Source organism: Meleagris gallopavo, chromosome 9 (genome assembly GCF_905368555.1).
Source record: "Meleagris gallopavo chromosome 9, MGAL_WU_HG_1.1, whole genome shotgun sequence".
Classification (NCBI taxonomy): Eukaryota; Metazoa; Chordata; class Aves; order Galliformes; family Phasianidae; genus Meleagris; species Meleagris gallopavo.
Genome location: NC_139412.1, coordinates 1,747,663 through 1,764,963, shown reverse-complemented (window position 1 = coordinate 1,764,963; position 17,301 = coordinate 1,747,663). Strand labels below are relative to the sequence as shown.

The following is a 17,301-nucleotide window of genomic DNA, read 5'->3' as shown; positions in this document are numbered from 1 at the left end:
CTGCAGCCTTCAGGACAGGTGGGGAGAGTTCCCATACCGAGATTCTCCCTGCCGTGAAAGTCAGCTCTGTGTCCTGCCGGCCCACGCTGGTGCAGCTGCAAAGGGTTAAGTGCAGCTTGAGGGATCCGGCTGCCTCAGAATCCAGCTGGCCGCGGTGCTTTCCAGATCTCTTTCACCCATTGCTCCTCCAGCGCCAGTCTGTGCACAGCCCCAGCAAGCTCCCACCAAGCTCTGCTGGCTCCAAAGCATTCCCAAGCACTCAGCTTGGGTATTTTCCCTGTGTCAGACATGTGATGGAGTTGCTAAACCTCTGGAAGTCCCCGTGAGTCAGCCAGGCAGTGAGAGGAGAGGGGAGGCCGCTCGTTTCCCAGAAACAACAGCAGTGTGCCATGATGGGGCTGCGTGCTGCACGGGCAGAGCTCGTCCCATTGCTTTTGGGGTAGGTGGGAGCAGTGCTGCAGAGATGAGCCCCACTTCTGGCGGGACTGGGACCAACGTTTAGACAAAGCTCGTGGAACCACGCATCCAGGCCTTCAAGTAATGCAAACTGAGCGACCTGAAGGCGCCTTGAGACATCAACACTGCAGTCTGCAGCGGGACGTGGATGGGATGGGGTCGAGGAGCACCGTCCTCCTGCCAGAGCCACCTCGATCCCGTTTCCGTCCATCAGACTCCAGGTGCGGATCCCAAAGGCACGCTCAGCCCTCCTGCTGCCGCCTGCCGCCTGCCGGCACTTGCCACGCGTCCCCAGGGGAAGGCACTGCCAGCCCAGCACGTGTGATGGGAAATCACAGAATGGCCTGGGCTGGGAGGGACCTCACGGATCACGAAGCTCCAACCCCTCTGACGCACGCAGGGCCACCAACCTCCACATTTAACACCAGCCCAGGCTGCCCAGGGCCCCATCCGACCTGGCCTTGAACACCTCCAGGGATGGACGGGGATCCACAGCCTCTCTGGGCAGCTGTTCCAGCACCTCACCGCTCTCATAGCGAACAACTTCCCCTGACATCCAACCTCAATCTGCCCTCCCTCAACTTCAAACCATTTCCCCTTGTCCTGCAGTTATCGCCCCTTTCCAAGAGCTGACTCCCCTCCTGTCTAGGCTCCCTTTAGGTACTGAAGGCAGCACTGAGGTCACCCCGCAGCTTTTTTTCTCCAGGCTGAACAAGCCCAGTTCCCTCAGCCTGTCTTTGTAGGGAGGTGCTGCAGCCCCCTGATCATCTTTGTGGCTCCCCTGGACCCTCTCCAACAGCTCCCTGTCCTTCTTGTACTGGGGGCTCCACTCTTGGACGCAGTGCTGCAGATGGGGCCTCACAAGAGCAGAGCAGAGGGGGACGATCATCTCCCTGTCCCTGCTGGCCACCCCTCTGCTGATGGAGCCCAGGATCCCATTTGCTTTCCGAGCTGTAATCACACACTGCTGGCTCGTGTTCGGTTTTTCACCCACCAGGACCCCCAAGGTCCCTCTCTGCAGGGCTGCTCTCAAGGACCGCTCCTCCCCGCAGATCCCTGCCCCCCTCTCCACTATCTGGATGATCTGGCAGCTCAGCTCTCTGACAGTGAGCAATACAAACACCCTTTTGCTATCCCCCGCCGGGCTGTTTCTCACACAGAGCCGTTGCCAGCTGCATTCCCCTCGTTGCTTTGAAGCAGCATCGTCAGAAGCTCAAACCACCACCACCCAAACATCGCTGCGCTCCGCGATGCCTCACACCTCCCAGCCAATGCAAAACCAAAACCTCGCCGAGCCGAGCTGCCAAAATGTCACAAAGCTTCGCCTTTTTCCACTCTCATCTTTCCTTTTTCGCACTCTTCTGCTGCTTCACCCCTCAGGGTGGGCGGCACAGCGGGGCCACAAAGCACGAAGGGATGGATGGAGAACCTTCTCGTTGCAGCAGTGCCCTGTGACAGAGAGGCTCCAGGCACAGCAAAGACCTTTCAGCAATAAATTAGTGTTATTGAAAAAGTAATAATAACTGTACAGTCCTGACAAATTAAAAAAAAAAAAAAAATCTCCAACAAAGAGATGTCTGTGTGTGCATATGTACAGATCTGCATCAGCCCTATTCACACACACATACACAGCCACAGGGGGATAAATAAAGATGTGGGGGTTGGGTGGTGGCTCTTACTCCTCGCACTCTGCTTCAGGAGCACCCAGCAAGGCAAAGGGATGCTCTGGGGGTGCTGCTGCCTCCTGCTCGTGAGGTGTGCCCATGTGCCAGATGGGCAGCGTGCAGGGACAGCCCCGCTGCTGCATACTGCTGTCATCCAGCCCCAGCTCGGTCCCCGGTAACCTCACAGAGCTGAGTGGTACCCAGGACCCAGCTGCGTCCTCCTGCAGCTCACCAGGGCTGAAGCTGATGGTGTGCACGGCAGGAAGAAGGCTGCTGCCCGCTCCCAGAGCTGTGGAATAAAGCTGGAGGTGCGGGGAGAGCCACGTCTCTGATGTCCCATAGTCCCCATCCATCACGCTGCTGGCTGGAGACACCGCCGCAGCATCTCCATCGCTTTCATCCTCCTCATCCTCCTCCAGTGCTGGTGCCCAGGAGTTTGGCTGGGAGCTGGGTGCAATCCTACCCTCGTGCCACTCCATCCCAAACCCATTGGGGCAGTAACCGCTCCTCTCCTGGAAACACCACTCCCCCAGCAGCAGTGGGGCTGTGGGTGCTGGGTGCTCACTGGGGGCTGGCAGCAGTGGGGCTGGGGCATCCTCCTGCAGCTCCAGGGTGGGCACCGCAGTGCTGCTGGGCAGCAGAGCCTGGAGGGAAGCAGACAGCAAAGCGATCAGTGCTGGTGTGCTACAAGCACAGCGCTGCTGGGTGCTGGTGCTGGCAAGCACCCCTTACACACAAAAGCAAACCTAGGGCAGAAACCAATCCTTGGCACTGATAGCAGCAGGGTAGGCTGACCAGCTGGATGTCTCCCCCTGTGGTGCATGGGGAGCTGCTTAGCCTGGCAGGTCACCCTCAGCATCGGGATGTGGGAATGCAAGGGGCAGTGGGATGTGGGGAGCTGGGCTGTCCCTGCTGAGTGCCATAGGGGAACAGGGATACACAGCTGGGAACACTTCAGGTCAGCTTCGCACTGGTGCTGCTCCAAGGGTAGAGCTCACATTCTCTGCTCCCACAGAACCACGGCACCCCGGTGGGGCTGCACCTCTCGCAGCAAAGCCAAAAGCAGCATGGCATGCAGAGGGCTGCAGACCCCAAGAGCCCTGCATGCATGGTGGTCACTCACCAGCATTTTTGGGAGGTGCATTTCAGAGGACTTCGGGAAGATGTACACACAGGTCAGGCAGACAGCAGGCACACTCAGCAGTGTCAGGGCAACGACCAGCGCAGCCAGAAGCACCCAGGAGAAGCCTGCAGGAAAAGTCCCCCTCAGCCCCTATAATAGCATCCCACTAGCTGGGTCCAGCCCCAACCAGAGGGATCCACGTGGGCTGTGTGACCCACATCCTGTCATGTGTCCTCAGTGACACTGAATTTTCACCTGCAGGACCTGCCGGTGTCACCAGGCACTGCTCAGCCTCCAGGCTCTGCTGTGGGGCTATGCCCACTGCCACCGTGCGGATGCAGTACTGTGTGCTGGGCATCAGGAACCTGAAGGTACACGATGCTTTCCTGGTGGTCCACCTGCAGGGCACCTGCAAGCAGAAGGCCAAGGTCCCAGTGACTGTTACACAATGGCAAAGGGATGCTTTCATCCCATAACCATTCATTTTTTATGATGCACACGATCTGGAAGAAGGAAGGGGTCCCCAGACCAGAAGACCCATCTTTGGGATGCAGACCATCCCTATCTCCTACCCACTCGTTTGCATGTGGGACAACATAATGGGTACCACCAATTCCAAGCCCTCATGCTATCATCCCAACACAACGGGATATGGGCTCCAGAGCACCCCTGTGCCCCCTCCCCTGGACCCCTGCCCCACCACGCACCTCCTGCTGGAGCACATCCCCATGGTACAGGCGCAGGTGGTACCGCAGCTTCCGCAGCACTCTGCTGAGCGGTTTGTAGGATCCATGCCTGCTCTGGTATGGGGTGAGCGGTGCACTGAGGTTGATGCTAAGGTCCTGGCCCTGGAGCTGCCAGGACAAGGTGGGAGGGCCCACAGTTGCTGTAGGGAGAGGGAAAAAAGAAAGAGGAGGAAGCACTAAACCCTTCACGGCATGAGGTGGGTGTCATAAAGCAGCAGACAGGTGTCTTATTTCTTCAGGAGCGATCATTCTCTGGGAATGATGCTTTTCCCACCTCTTGTAGGACCCCTCCTAAGAGCAGCAGGAATGCAGATGAAGGCTCCTTACTGTCTCTGTATGGCAGCAGCTCGTTGGAACTGACCCACGGCGATGGCTCGCCATCCTGCACTGCTTTCACCCTCGCCCAGTAGATACCATGGATGTCATCGCAATGCAGCTCACACGCCCAGGATGAGCTGGTGCTGTTCCCCCCACAGGTGTCTGCCCTGGTCCAGCGAGAGGTTCTGCCCATGGAGACAACGACAGGATAGGAAAATCCATCACCCATCTGCTGTGCCTGGCCAGGTGGGTTGGGGAGTGAAGTGTGGGGCTGGGCGGCACCAAGCACCGCCTGTGCAGCAGCAGTGGCTTATTGTGTGCTGGAGAGCCCAGAGAAGGTCCAAGGGGATGAGCTTCTAGTGGAGAGCTTCTGATAGTCGGGGCATCTGTGGGATGGGGCTGAGGGCTTGGAGCAGAGGGACCCAATCCACATGGAGAGGAGCGATGATCTCCTTGGTGATGCCCAGTGGAAGGGCAGCAAGCATGATTTGAAATGAAGATGGATTGAATGAATTGAAGAATTTCCATTTAAGCATAAGGGGAAAAAAAAACCAGCAAGCCTAAACCCCAAAGAAGCCTAAACCCAAAAGAAACCTAAACCCCTTTTTCTTGATTTTACCAATGGGGACCAATAGAGGGAACGGGGTGACCAACAGCAGACAGAAAGGGGTGCCCACATGGGTTGTGGGGCCTCCATCCTTGAAGGAGGTCAGAACCCAGGAGGCCACCCCCTGAGCCGATCCTGCCACTGCGTTATTATGGGATGTTTGTTGCAGGGAAGCAATCCTTGGGCTCCACCTACCTCTTCCTCCACTCCACCTGGTACGCGGTCCCGTTCGGTGCGTGCGGGTCGGGCTCCCACCGCAGCCACACGTGGAAGTTCTGAGCCCACAGCCGCACCCCCCGGGGAGGCAGCGGTGTTCCTGGGGGGAGCAGAAGGACGTCAGGCCGCGCGCTCCCCCCGGCAGCACCCTATTAACAGCACGCCCCTTCCCTCCTTGGCCACGCTGCGCCCATCCCAAAGCTCTGCCCAACCACCCGCCCTCCCCGGCACGTTTTGGGGCTCACCTCGCAGCAGGGCGCAGCTGGCCAGGGACAGCAGCAGGCGCAGCGCAGGGCTCATCCCGTCCCCATCTGCTCTACATGGCCGCGCTGGGTCCCACGGCGTGCCCGAGCACTTGGGCCACCAGCGACCACCATGGGCAGCCAAAACCTGGATGCGGGAAATAAAACCCAACGCCGTTATTCGTCCCCAAAGCTGCAGCGCTGTGCCTTTCCCACGGAGGCTGCGAGCTCGGAGTGTGCACTGCGGTGAGGTGGGGACAAACCCCCACGGGGCTGCCGCGACAAAGGGACACGCGGCTGCCACGGGAGCCGTGCGGCGGCCGCCCGGCTGTGCCCGCGCGGTGCTCGGTGCCGCTGGGCAGTGCCACCCGACGCGGGCGCGTCTCAGGAAGCGGTCGCACCTCAGTGCCGCCCTGCTGTGACCGGATACCAAGGGACGAGCGTCCCGTCGGCGAAACGGGGTTCCCCAACCACCCCAAAGCCCCGCAGCCCATCGAGCCGCGCAACACCCGAATCCGACGGGATGGCTTCTCCCTTAAACCGCGCTCTTACCCACCGCGTACAACGGCAGCTCCGTTGCCCCGTTGTCCCCCAACCCCCTTTGCCACCCCGTGCCGCCGCTCCACTCTACCCGCAATCACAGCGTGGAGGGGGGGAGGGTTGCGAGCCTCAGCCCCTTCAGCCCCACCGCCCCCCGCACCCCACGTCGCTCCCCTCTCAACCATTCCCCCACCTCCCGGGCCGCCCGCCCGCAGGCACGGCCCACCTCCACCAATGCGCTCCGTGCCCGCCCCACTGCGCCCGGATGAGTCCTGTGACGGTGCTGAGGTGATGTGCTTTGGTGGCTTTTTTTTTTTTTTTTTTTTTTAATTCCACTCCCGGGTCAGGTTTCTTCTCTTTTTCTTCCTCATTGCCCGTCTCACCTCGCTGCCAGCTCAGCAGTGCCCTCTGCTCCCCAGCGCATCGCCTCTGAGCAGCGTTGGGTGCGCAGCACGCAGCACGGTGAGAGCAGCACCGAGGCTGATGCTCCTCCAGACCCCTTGCAAGGTGAGCAGCCCTCGGGCACAGCACTGCTACGAGGACACACGGCCACTGGACGGATGGACTTTAATGGCATCCTCATTGAGAACAGCTCACGCTTATTGCCACCCCAACCCCGGACGGACACGGCCATCAGCCCAAATGGCCACGTGTGTCACTCATGGGGGGATGACAGCGAGGCAGGCGGTGCCCAGGACGCCGATGGGACCGGGTGACCCCACAGGGATGGGGCAGGGGATGTTTCAGCCATCCCAGCACGGGGAAAAGAGCATTCCGAGAGCTCTTCAGTGCTGTCAAAGGCTCACAGGAGCAAACGCTCGTCCCTTCTGCACGTTTCCACTTCTGACATCACCTCCAGCACCCCCCGCTTTGTTTGCAAGGCTGGGAACACCCCTGAACAGATCTGGGCACCACCGGGGAACCCAAACCAGAGGCACGGAGAGACGAGAGAAGCTGGAGACATCCAGCTCAGCAGCAGCCAGGGCTCCGGCCAGCCTGCTCCTCCCCCTCACGTCTTCAAAGCAGCAGGAATCACAGAGCTGGGCACCTCCTTGGATGTCGGGATGGACGTGGGCAGGACGCAGCACGACGATGCTACGGGACGTCGGCACCTGCCCTCGACTTCCGCAACGCGGCCACCTCCGTCCCCGCCTCCCGGAGGCTGTGCTAAGCTTTGCCGGGCGGTACCCATCCTCCGAACGCCTTCTCCAGGTAGCGGGCCACTGCCAGCGTCAGGCGGTCGTTGTAGGAGGCTGCCACCAGCTGGATGCCCAGCGGCAAACCCTCACTGCTCAGCCCCAGCGGGCACTGCGTGACGGGCAGCCCCAGGACGTTGAAGATGGCTGGAAGAAAGGAGATGGCATCAGAGATCCCTCCCCGCCCCCGAGCCGGGCTGCTGGCTTCCGAGCTTGGGTTGGAAGGTTGGAAGGGAGTTTAAAGCCCAGCCAGCAGCTCAGGCTCCATCCCAGCTGGTCCCAAGCACCTCTAGGGATGGGGAATCCCAGCTGTAGGCACCATCCCCACATCACCCCAAAGCCAGACAGCTTTACAGCACAGTGCTGGTATGGAGGAGCTCCAGATGCAGCAGAACCACATAGGGAGCTCCACGCTGCACCCCAAGACATGGAGCGGCTGTCAGAACACACTGCATCCCTCTGGACAAGGGCACATGGAAATAAATGCCCACCTCCACACGTCCTTAGCAGAGAACCCCTCCGCTAAGCCTGTCACTGGGGACAGAGACCCCCATGTAGAGCTACTTACCTGTGTAGGCAAAGTTGAAGGGCATGCAGATGGGGTAGTGGTGCCGAGGGGCCACGGTGGGGTGGGGTGGGTAGAGCAGCACACCATCTGGGCCCAGCAGCTTCTCCATCTCGGCCTGCAGGCTCTTCCCCATGCTGACCAGCTTGGCGTTGAGGCTAGGGCTGAGTTTCATCACCTTCTCTGTCAGCCCCAGGGCTGCAGGGTGAGAGCAGAACAGGGCTGAGGGTTACACCAGGGCACAGCGCCCTGCAGCACTTACAGGCACCGCTCTGGGAAGGGCTTTCAGCCCACCCACAGTTTGAAGGACGGAGCAGAACATTCATTAACCAGCAGCACTGCACCGCTAACGAGAGCTCCCCGTTAATTGCAGGGCTCCCCACGCTTACCGATGGCCGGCAGTGTGTGTGAGGACATCCCCACCAGCCACTTCAGCAGCTCCCACAACGGCCACACCGGCTTCCCGTGGTCCCCCAGCAGCTCCGTGAAGCACTGTGCCTCCTGCAACCACATGCACACCTCCTGCAGCAGCAGCCCTGCACGCCTTTCCCTTTGCAGGCACCGCGACTTCTTCCAGCTGCAAAGCAGCAGGTGATGCTTGGGGAGGTGATGCGATGCTGCTAACCCAGTGCCGCTCACCCAGCAGTGCTGGGATGCTATTGCACACGGATCTCACTTTGCAGCGTGCCCTGAGATGCACAGCAGGGGGTTGGCACCCACGTGGCTTCGCAAGGAGGTAAAAAAACACTGCAGTGTCCCCCTGTGCCCCCACGTCTCACCCACCGTCCCGTCGCTGTCCTGCGAGGACATCATGGCTGACCAGATCTGGAAGGAGTACTTCATCTTGTGGATGGATACCCGCTGCACCTGCACCCCCAGATCGCTCTCGAGGTGCTCCACCACCTGGCGGGGACAGAGGGAGGGGTGTGCATCTATCAGGACACAACACACAGCTGAAACCCACGGAGATCGGCAGGGGGGAGGTCAGTGGGCCAGAAAGCACTCTGCACCTCCTCTCTGTTGCAACAGAAACTGCACCTGATGCTTTGGACACACTTAGAAGTGCTGCTTGCAAGGGTGTTGTGCTCCTGCTGCAATGCAGAAAGTTGTCCTTGCAAATTTTCCTTCCTACCTTCTTCTGGGCTTGCAGGATCTCTTTTTCTACGGGGTACACAAACATGGAGCCACCATCGTGGTCCATGCAGAAGAACTTGATTTTCTCCAGTGACACATTTTCATCCAGCTTCAGCCTGCAAAGGGAACGGGACACCCTGCAACTCCATGCTTTGGAGCTGCTCACAGGCATGGAAATGCCCTGAGGACGTTATGGTGCTGCCCATTCCCCATCCACCCGCTCACCCCACTTTTCCCACCATAGCTCTGCAAATACAGCCCTGCTGCAATGCCTCATCCTTTGCAATGCACCCTGCAGGGACACCACGGCTAAGGACAGCACTGCAGCTCTGTATTGCAACAGGAGGGATGAAATGCTGAGGCAGCAGCACTGCGGCAAGCAGCAGGACCTGCCCTGCCTGCACGTTGCTCCTGCTGGCACATGCATGCACACTGAGCATTGCTCGGCTGCGTGGCGACCAAACGGTGGTCGGAATGGAAAAACATTATGCAACAACAGGAAGAAAGCAAGCAGAAAACAAAAGGACAGCCGGTTCCAAACGGGAAGTGCAGCTGGAAGCACTGCCAGCAACCTACTTGTGCACCTCAGGGCCAGCCATGACCCGCAGCATCGGCTCCAGGTCCTCAGCGTAGCGGCACATGGGCCCGGTGCACAGGAAGCTTCTCCGCACCCCCTGAGCAATGGGGAACTGCCCATCATTGGGGACCACTCCTGCAAGCAGGGGGAGAGGGGTCGGTCACTGCATGCCACGTCCCAGTGCTACTGCTGCAAGATAGGGCAAGAAGTGCGGGATTGTGGTCTCCTGCCGCCCCGCTGCAGCTCAGGGCTTGCATGCAACAGGTCTGCAGAGCTGCCCCGGGGTTTGCAATGCTGCTCCAATTGTTTGTGGTGATGTCCCCAATGCCACTCTGGGGATTTACAATGGTGCCCCTGGGTTTGCAACGGTGTTCTGGGGTTTTGCAATGCCACTGCAAGCGTTTGCAGTGGTGCTCCTGGGGGTGCTTGCAACGCTCCTCCAGCCTTTTGCAATGACACTGCAGTGTTTCCAATGGTGCCCTCAGGACAACAACGGTACCCTGGGTGTCGAGTGCCACTCCAGGTGCTTGCAGTGGCGCTCACCAGGGTATTTGCAACCCACACCAACATGCAGCAAGGAGGGCAAGCAGCTGGCTGGCAGAGCCGAGCACCCCTAACCCCAGCAGAATGTGCATTGCATCCCTGCTGCCAGGAAAATACCCACGCAGCACAGCCCTGCCCTGGGAACACATCCCACGCTGAGGCTGGGGCACCTCCCACCTCCCCTGCACTTGAGGCTCTGCCATCGGGCGGTTTCCCATTACTGTGCTCATACAGCAAGTCTGCCCCGTGCAAGAAGCTGCTTGTTCTCTCGCAACTCTCCTCCTCCATGTGTCACCTGTGGTAGGTTTGTGGCCAAAGACACCATTGAAGAACGCCGGCATCCGGATGCTGCCTCCAATGTCGGAGCCCACTCCTATCACAGAGCAGGCGGCTGCAAGAACGCTGCCCTCCCCACCTGTGGGGCAGAAAATAGAGCAAAAACAGTGGCTTCCAGTGCACAGCACCCCACGGCGGACATTCCCCTCGCACCCACACGTTTGCAATGGCTGAGAAACAGAGCAAAGGGATTTTGCTCACACCTGAGCTGCCGCCCGCGATGTGCTGCAGGTTGTAGGGGTTGTTGGTGCGCCCATACACCTTGTTGCTGGATTCAAACCACATGCACAGCTCGCTGCAGTTGGTCACCCCCAGCGGGATGGCGCCCGCCTGCTTCATCCGCCCCACCACGACGGCATCCGTGGCAGAGATGACACAGCGGCGTTTCACCAGGCCGGATGTGTTGGGCATCCCTGCAAAGGGGATGGGATCACTGCTCTGCCGGGCTCCTCGCAACAGCCACAAGCTGGCTGCAAAAGGAGCAGAAGCAAACCCACCATGCAAGGAGAAGGCCTCCTTAACGGTGAAGGGAACCCCCAGGAAGGGGTACTTCTCCAGGTCGTCATCAGTGCGGCCCTCTGCCAGGAGCTGGTCCACCTGGCGTGCTTCCTGCAGGGCCTCCTCAAACCTGCGACGAACCAGCGAGAGCAGCATGGGGAGAGGCTTCCCCACGAGTTCCCGGGGCCGTCTGCACGCCCGCTCGCCCGCACAGCCCAGCACCGAGTGCTCAGAGCCCTCCGTGCCCTACCTGTCCTTGACGACGGCATTGATCAGCGGATTCACCTCCCTGATCCTCTCGACGTACGCCTCCACCACCTCGATGCACTTCACCTGCAAGCAACGACGAGGTGCGGGGCGGTCGGCGGGAGGCCGTGCGGGGCTCGGACCACCAGACGTGACCCCAACACCACGCATAACCTGGACCTCCCCCTCCAGCGCACCTGCCGGAGCCGCAAGCGGCGCGCCAACTCCCGGGCGGGCAGCAGGAGCAGCGCGCTGCGGGGTGGCGGGACGGCGCGCGCTGGCGCGGGACTGGCGGCGCGTGGCGGCGCGGGAGCGGGCAGCAATCCCAGCAGCGCCAGGCAGGCGCGGGACACGAGGCGCAGCAGCAGCACCACGAACCGCTCTACGCGCGACAACGCCATCGCTACTCGGACGCGCCCCCCGCGCGGCAGGGGGCGGAGCCTGGATGCCGGCGGAAGTGACGTCACGAGGCGCGGCGCCGACGCCATGTTGGGGGGGGCGTCGTCTTGGTGACCGATGTTGGTGGTAACATGGCGGAATGGATCGCCTTCATGTCCATCCACAGCCTTAAGCCGGTGCCCCCCAACGGCTCAGGGCCCACCCGTGGCCTGGGGCACCCGCAGCTCAGGGCAGCGGGGCGAGGCCTCACCGCCCCTGAGCAAAGCAGGGGTTTTTCAGCTCCTGGGTGCTGGGAGTTAGCAAACAAAACAAAACAAAACAGCGCAAACCGTGGTGTCTAAAGCAGAGTGTTTAAGCAGCACTCCTGCTGCATGGAGAAAAGAAGGCTGTGGGTGACCTTATTGCAGCCTTTCAGTACCTAAAGGGAGGCGAATCAACTCTTGGAAAGGGTAGATAACAGCAGGACAAGGGAAATGGTTTGAAGTTGAGGGAGGGCAGATTGAGGTTGGATGTCAGGGGAAGTTGTTTGCTATGAGAGCGGTGAGGTGCTGGAACAGCTGCCCAGAGAGGCTGTGGATCCCCGTCCATCCCTGGAGGTGTTCAAAGCCAGGTTGGATGGGGCCCTGGGCAGCCTGGGCTGCTGTAAGATGGGGAGGTTGGTGGCCCTGCGTGCGTCAGAGGGGTTGGAGCTTCGTGATCCTTGAGGTCTCTTCCAACCCGGGCTATTCTGTCACTCTGTGATATTGCAGCTCCTTCTCCCCACCCGCCCTTGGTGATAAACCCTTCAGAGGAAAACCTTTTATGGCTGTTATGTCGGTGTTTACAGCACCAGCCCACAGCACGCACTGCCAGTGGGGATGCTGGGTGACCTCTGTCCCATCAGAGCTGAACGAGAAAACAAAGCCATAATAATAACACAGAGATATTTTTGACCAGCTGTTATCAAACAGATTGCTTTTCCTGCGAAAAAGCAAAGCAGTCCCTCCCAGAGCAGGGGAATACCTGTCCCCTGCTGATTTCATTAAGCCACTCTCTCTTTTTGACCCTTTTTCTCCCTTTCCCAGCGCTGCTCCAGCAGCACGAAGCAGGGTGATGACTGCTGGCTGTTGCCTGCCGTGGCTGGGATCGCTGTGTAGGTGCCTTATCTCAGCCCTCAGGTGGCCTTTGCACTTTCCCCTGCAGTATCGACGCGCCCACACACCCTCAGATTACAACAGGGCAGGGTTAGGAAGGTGTTCTCCTACCTGCATCACGTGCAGCACCAGAGTTACCTGCTTGGAGGAAACGGTGAGCCAGGGCGTGTTAAAACTTGGGTTGTGCAATCTCCTGGCAGCCTTCGTGTTGCCACAGCAGAAGCTAGCAGTGGGGAGAGCTCCCGAGAGCTGAGCACCTGGGTAAGGCAAATGGCCCCCAGGCTTCTGCCCAAGCCAGAACAGTGAGGTCTGTCCTGTGGAAGGAGGCACAGACAGAGCATCCACAGCCCAGTGCTGCTCTTGGCATTTTTTTTATTGCAGGTTTGCCCTTGTTTCCCCCTCCAATCCTGCCCAAGTGTTGGCAGAGAGAGGTATGAGCAAACTTACTTCTTCTTGAGATCTCTGCTCCCTTTGCCACCACAGCAGAGACCTCCCCCAGGCAGCATCCTTCGCTGTGGAATGTGTCTCCCTTCATCTTTGTCTTCATCAGAGCAGCTGTGCAATGCACACCAGTGCACTTGGCACCAATCACACTGTGTGCCAGCGCTGCCCCGGGTGGCAGCTCGAGCTGCTTCTGAGCTTTCTGGGAGCTAAGCCAAAAGAGCAGCTACCATAATTCATGGCATTCCAGCAGAGCTCCGTTTCCATGAAAAACAGAGGAGTGAGATAGAAGATGCTCTAGGAATAACGTACCAGGAGGTCTCAGATCAAAATGAAGACTGTATTTCAATGACTAAAATTAACCCAACAGGCACTTGATGCCCCATACGCACGCTGAGAAGCTGGTTAATTGCAGTCTGATTAAAAATCAAGCAGCAAAGAGCAAGGAACTTGGGAACATACAGTGGAGCTCACACATCCCTATGTGTCACCCAGCGAGGTGGAAGAAAAGCGTGATTCAGGTTCTGACTTCCCTGGTACTTCTGCCTGTCATTATCCCCAGACGTTTTGTTATTAGCAACGGCTTAAATCAACACGAGAGATTAGCAAGAACGTGTGGAAAGGTGGAGTGGTTCTGCTCGTTGTGTGTATGGTGTGGTAACGCCGATTGGCCAAGGAGCTGTGGGGTGGATGGTGGGAAGCAGAGAGGCGTGTGCTGGTGGATGGCACCGTGTCCTGTTTGCCTCCCCCGAGCTGTGCTGGTCTGTTCCCTGGTGCAGAAAAAGAAAAAAGCTTTCAGGAAATTGAAAGAAGTCCAGCAGAGTCATTCTTCCTTTTGCAAAGTGAGTCGCTTAATATTTATCCATAAAATGAGGAGAAACACTTTATATAGAACAGTGCAGAGGTGGGGGAAGAGAGAAGGGGCTGAAACACGGCACCTCGGACACTTTATTTCCCATTAAAATAAATACAAACCCACCGAGTTCGCGGGTCCCTTCGTGCCTGCTGTGAGCCTTACCGCCGCTGAGCGATGCTGTGCCCTGCATTTCTGTCATGTCTCCTTGTTTGCTCGCCAGGAGCCGGGCTGCCTGCTGTGCTCCGTGCCCGTTGAATAACCGCGGTGCAGCACATCGAGTGCGGGGAGGAATCCCCTGGAATTGCTCCAGATCCCCGCACCCGAGCTGAGCGCGTATCCAGAGCTACAGAGTGGAACTTTTTCCCCCGAAGACCCCATCTGAGGGAGCACAGGCTGGATTCAGCCCATCACCCCAAGGAGGGGCTGCGTTCTCAGAAAAGCAGTGTGCACCGGGCTGCTTTCGTTCTTGGAAATCAGATTTGCAGCAAGCCACAAGTGATGGAAAGCGAGATTTGCTTTATGTGCCACATCCTTGGCTCAAGCTCTGCTAGCAGCTCTCAGACAGAGCATCCCGATGTGCATCCCAAAATCGGGCTGAGGTGCCGGATGGGTGCAGGGTTGGGATGCTTTGGGGTGTCCCGTGGTTTGGGGTGCCCGCTGACGGTGCTGTTGCCATACGAGGTCGCTCTGCCACCGCGCCTCGACATCCCTGCGCTGGCCCCGCAGGGCCACAGCTGTTCCCACTGCACGGAGCCAGAGTACACTGTGTTCACCCAGAGTCCTTTATTAAGCAAAATGTTTATGCATGCCTCTGCTCCGATGAACATCTTGGCTGGCTCACGCAAAGCCTGCTCTGCGCTGCGCCTCCAGCTGCCGGCGGGCCCGAGGAAGGGTCAGGGGGACCCTAAATTTAGGATTCTTCTGCTGGATGCGTCCCCATGGTGGGCAGCCCCTACCTTGGTCTCTATGCCCTCAACCTGCTGCAAGCCCTTGATGCCCCAGGGTTACTGCTGGCCTCTCTGAGGGGCTACGGGGGGCTAGGCTTTGGCACCCACCCCACAAACCTTCCAACCCTTTCCACTTTAGCAGGGCTTTGGGGTGCATCTGGGGGTTCCAAAAACAGCTGGTACCTGGGCTCCAGCATGTCTCTGGCAGTGCGGAACAGCATTCCTGGCATTGTTCCTCCTCAGCAGCCTCCTGGCACATCATCCCGATGTGCTGCTGCCGTGTCCATGCTCCCCACAGAGAAGGGAGCTGCACGCCTTGGGCAATGTGGTTGCACTCTGAGGTCTCATACAGCCCTGCGGATGAATCCAGAGCCATGGAAAGGTGTTGTGAAGCTGGTGGGGACCTCAGGACACCAATGCGTGATGAGGATAGGTCTTAGATGGGTGCATCCACGGGCACATGAGCTGGGGTCTGTGCTGTGGATCCCACAGTTGAACAGTGCCTCAAGGAATGACTCTGTCTTATGTTTTTGAGGGTCACGTGAGATGGAGCATCTCAATAGCACAGCGAGGCTGCAACAAACCAGTGGGACCAGTGCTCAACTGGTGATCTTTGTGTGCCTTGTAAGAGAGACCAGCCCAGCGTGTTTGCAAGGGAGAAGAAGAGATCTGCAGCAAACCTCAGGGCTCGCTGCCTTGAATTTGGGATGCCAAAAAAAAAAACCCGGTGGCCACCAGGTGCCAATGGCCTTCGTGTTGGTGACATCGTGCCATTGGACACGCAGGTGTGCCTGGCGGCCCGTGCAGGCTGGGGGACTTTCCCAAGAGTGCTGGCTTTCGGCAGAGCTGGTTGCCCAAGCAGCCCCATGGCCCTGCCAAGCTGCGTGCCACGGCCCTTGCACAACGGTGTTGATAAACACTGCAGGGCATGCCAAGTCCTGTGGGACGCAGCTGTGTGCTGGGCTGCAGGGAGTGCCCGGCGAGGCAACAGGAATTTTCCACTCTCGGCACAGTACGTCTCGCCCGGCCGGGTATTGACCCAGTGAGGTGAAGACTTGTCTGTTGGTGTCCCAGCTGCCTCTGTCTGACCCTATCAGTCCTGCTGTACAACCCTGTCCTGGCACTAGTCAAGGCAGGGGGTGGCACAGCAGTAGGGCTGGGATGGGTTGCCACTAAGCTCAAGGCAATCCAGCCATCCCCATGGAGACGTTGTGTCCTTAGCTTTCCCTTTCCAAAGATGTTATTGCTTTCCAAGAATAAGGACCTTGTCCTCAGGGTGTACTCCATGTTCCCAGGACTTGCTTTGTCCTTGGCATGGGGATCTCTTCGGTGTTCCTCTTTGCATTCACACCACATGGTGCACAAGACGGTCCTTTCTGAGAGCCTTCCTCCTCAGGTCTGCATGGGAAAGCCCCTGGCATGGGGATGCTCATGTAGATGGTGCCTTGTGCTCCCAAAACATGGAGTGGCATGGGGCCCACTGGGACATTCCTGCTTGGTTTAAAGGAGCCTGAAGGGCAGAGATCCCAACCATTCTTTTGAGGAATCATTTCAGGCCCTGATGTCCAGCTCTCAGGTTTGCTGAGGGGCTCCATCAGCACTTGGTTTGTTGCAGAAGTTGGGCAGGGAGTTAAAGGACACTTCCCTTCCCTTTCCTTCCCTTCCCTTCCCTTCCCTTCCCTTCCCTTCCCTTCCCTTCCCTTCCCTTCCCTTCCCTTCCCTTCCCTTCCCTTCCCTTCCCTTCCCTTCCCTTCCCTTCCCTTCCCTTCCCTTCCCTTCCCTTCCCTTCCCTTCCCTTCCCTTCCCTTCCCTTCCTTTCCCACTTTCCCTCTTGGTTTCACTCTCTCCATCTCTTTCAGTTATTCTTTCTGTTTCTGTTTCTCTTTCTCTTCTCCACCTGTTTCTCTCTCTCTTACCTCCCTTTCTTCCTCCCTTCCACTCCTCCCTGGCCTTGCCCCTTCCTTGCAGAGAGCCTTTGCCACCCTGCAGTCCCTTTGCCCATTCCCTGTCAATCCCCCAAAGCCAGATCAGCAATTCCTGACGCACAGGTTTCCCCCAGGGCTCCAGCACTGGTGACAGTGCAGCGACAGTGCAGTGACATTCGATGACGCCAGGCTGGTCACCGGCACAAGGCAGGGTGCTGGGGAGAAGCAGAGCTTGGGCAAAAGGCAGCGGAAGAGACAGCAGGCGTGCTTGGGACGGGCTGTTCTCACCACACGACGATAAGGACAGTCAATAATAAAAACAGGCAGCCGGGACGCAAGCCCAGCCTTGAGCCAGCGACCTTCAGGAGCTGGGTTATTGGAGCAAGCCCAGGCTCTTGGCAGCGGGGACGGCGAGCGTGCAGCCCTTCACACCCTGAGCAGAGGCTGTGAATCCTCACGCTCATTCAGTGCACCTTGAGAGATGGGAGCTGACGCTCTCTGGATGCACGCGGCGCTCGTATTGCAGATGGCAGTGCACATGCGTGCTGCCCAGGCAAGTCCCTGGAGCAACCCTGTGCTCTTACATAAGGAAT

The 17,301-nt window shown here is 58.7% G+C and overlaps 2 protein-coding genes across 6 annotated transcripts; both read right to left on the bottom strand.

Annotated features, from left to right (window-relative positions):
- Nucleotides 1–1,935: 1,935 nt before the first annotated feature.
- On the bottom strand, nt 1,936–6,320 carry LOC104912142 (interferon upsilon receptor 1-like). 4 transcript variants are annotated; one of them, XM_085230620.1, is made up of 8 exons: nt 6,106–6,320; nt 5,376–5,520; nt 5,110–5,230; nt 4,317–4,492; nt 3,951–4,129; nt 3,499–3,652; nt 3,244–3,368; nt 1,936–2,764 (listed from the first exon to the last, which is right to left on the bottom strand). In XM_085230620.1, exons 2-8 carry the CDS (start codon nt 5,428–5,430, stop codon nt 2,132–2,134), a joined length of 1,443 nt encoding a protein of 480 aa, XP_085086746.1. In that variant the 5' UTR covers nt 5,431–5,520; nt 6,106–6,320; the 3' UTR covers nt 1,936–2,131. The 4 variants fall into 4 exon arrangements, with proteins under 4 accessions (XP_085086746.1, XP_085086745.1, XP_085086747.1 ...); XM_085230619.1 differs by having other exon boundaries at nt 6,139–6,320; XM_085230621.1 differs by lacking the exon at nt 6,106–6,320 and adding an exon at nt 6,004–6,100.
- Nucleotides 6,321–6,462: 142 nt separating this feature from the next.
- Nucleotides 6,463–11,483, bottom strand: FAAH2 (fatty acid amide hydrolase 2). 2 transcript variants are annotated; one of them, XM_010715146.2, is made up of 11 exons: nt 11,205–11,473; nt 11,012–11,094; nt 10,761–10,891; nt 10,467–10,676; nt 10,223–10,342; nt 9,384–9,519; nt 8,806–8,923; nt 8,457–8,576; nt 8,063–8,174; nt 7,677–7,871; nt 6,463–7,255 (listed from the first exon to the last, which is right to left on the bottom strand). In XM_010715146.2, exons 1-11 carry the CDS (start codon nt 11,406–11,408, stop codon nt 7,080–7,082), a joined length of 1,605 nt encoding a protein of 534 aa, XP_010713448.2. In that variant the 5' UTR covers nt 11,409–11,473; the 3' UTR covers nt 6,463–7,079. The 2 variants fall into 2 exon arrangements, with proteins under 2 accessions (XP_010713448.2, XP_085086743.1); XM_085230617.1 differs by lacking the exon at nt 6,463–7,255 and having other exon boundaries at nt 7,689–7,871; nt 8,712–8,923; nt 11,205–11,483.
- Between the last annotated feature and the right edge of the window lie 5,818 nt (nt 11,484–17,301).

What these genes read in the sequence shown, in the direction of transcription:
- LOC104912142 (XM_085230620.1), bottom strand. Translation starts at nt 5,430, where the DNA reads ATGAGCCCTGCGCTGCGCCTGCTGCTGTCCCTGGCCAGCTGCGCCCTG. An exon ending in GGGATGTGCTCCAGCAGGAG is followed by an intron (nt 3,653 to 3,950) that starts GTGCGTGGTGGG and finishes TTCTGCTTGCAG; the next exon opens with GTGCCCTGCAGGTGGACCAC. An exon ending in GACACCGGCAGGTCCTGCAG is followed by an intron (nt 3,369 to 3,498) that starts GTGAAAATTCAG and finishes CTTTTCCTGCAG; the next exon opens with GCTTCTCCTGGGTGCTTCTG.
- FAAH2 (XM_010715146.2), bottom strand. Translation starts at nt 11,408, where the DNA reads ATGGCGTTGTCGCGCGTAGAGCGGTTCGTGGTGCTGCTGCTGCGCCTC. An exon ending in CATCGCGGGCGGCAGCTCAG is followed by an intron (nt 10,343 to 10,466) that starts GTGTGAGCAAAA and finishes TCTGCCCCACAG; the next exon opens with GTGGGGAGGGCAGCGTTCTT. An exon ending in CTTCAACTTTGCCTACACAG is followed by an intron (nt 7,256 to 7,676) that starts GTAAGTAGCTCT and finishes CCTTTCTTCCAG; the next exon opens with CCATCTTCAACGTCCTGGGG.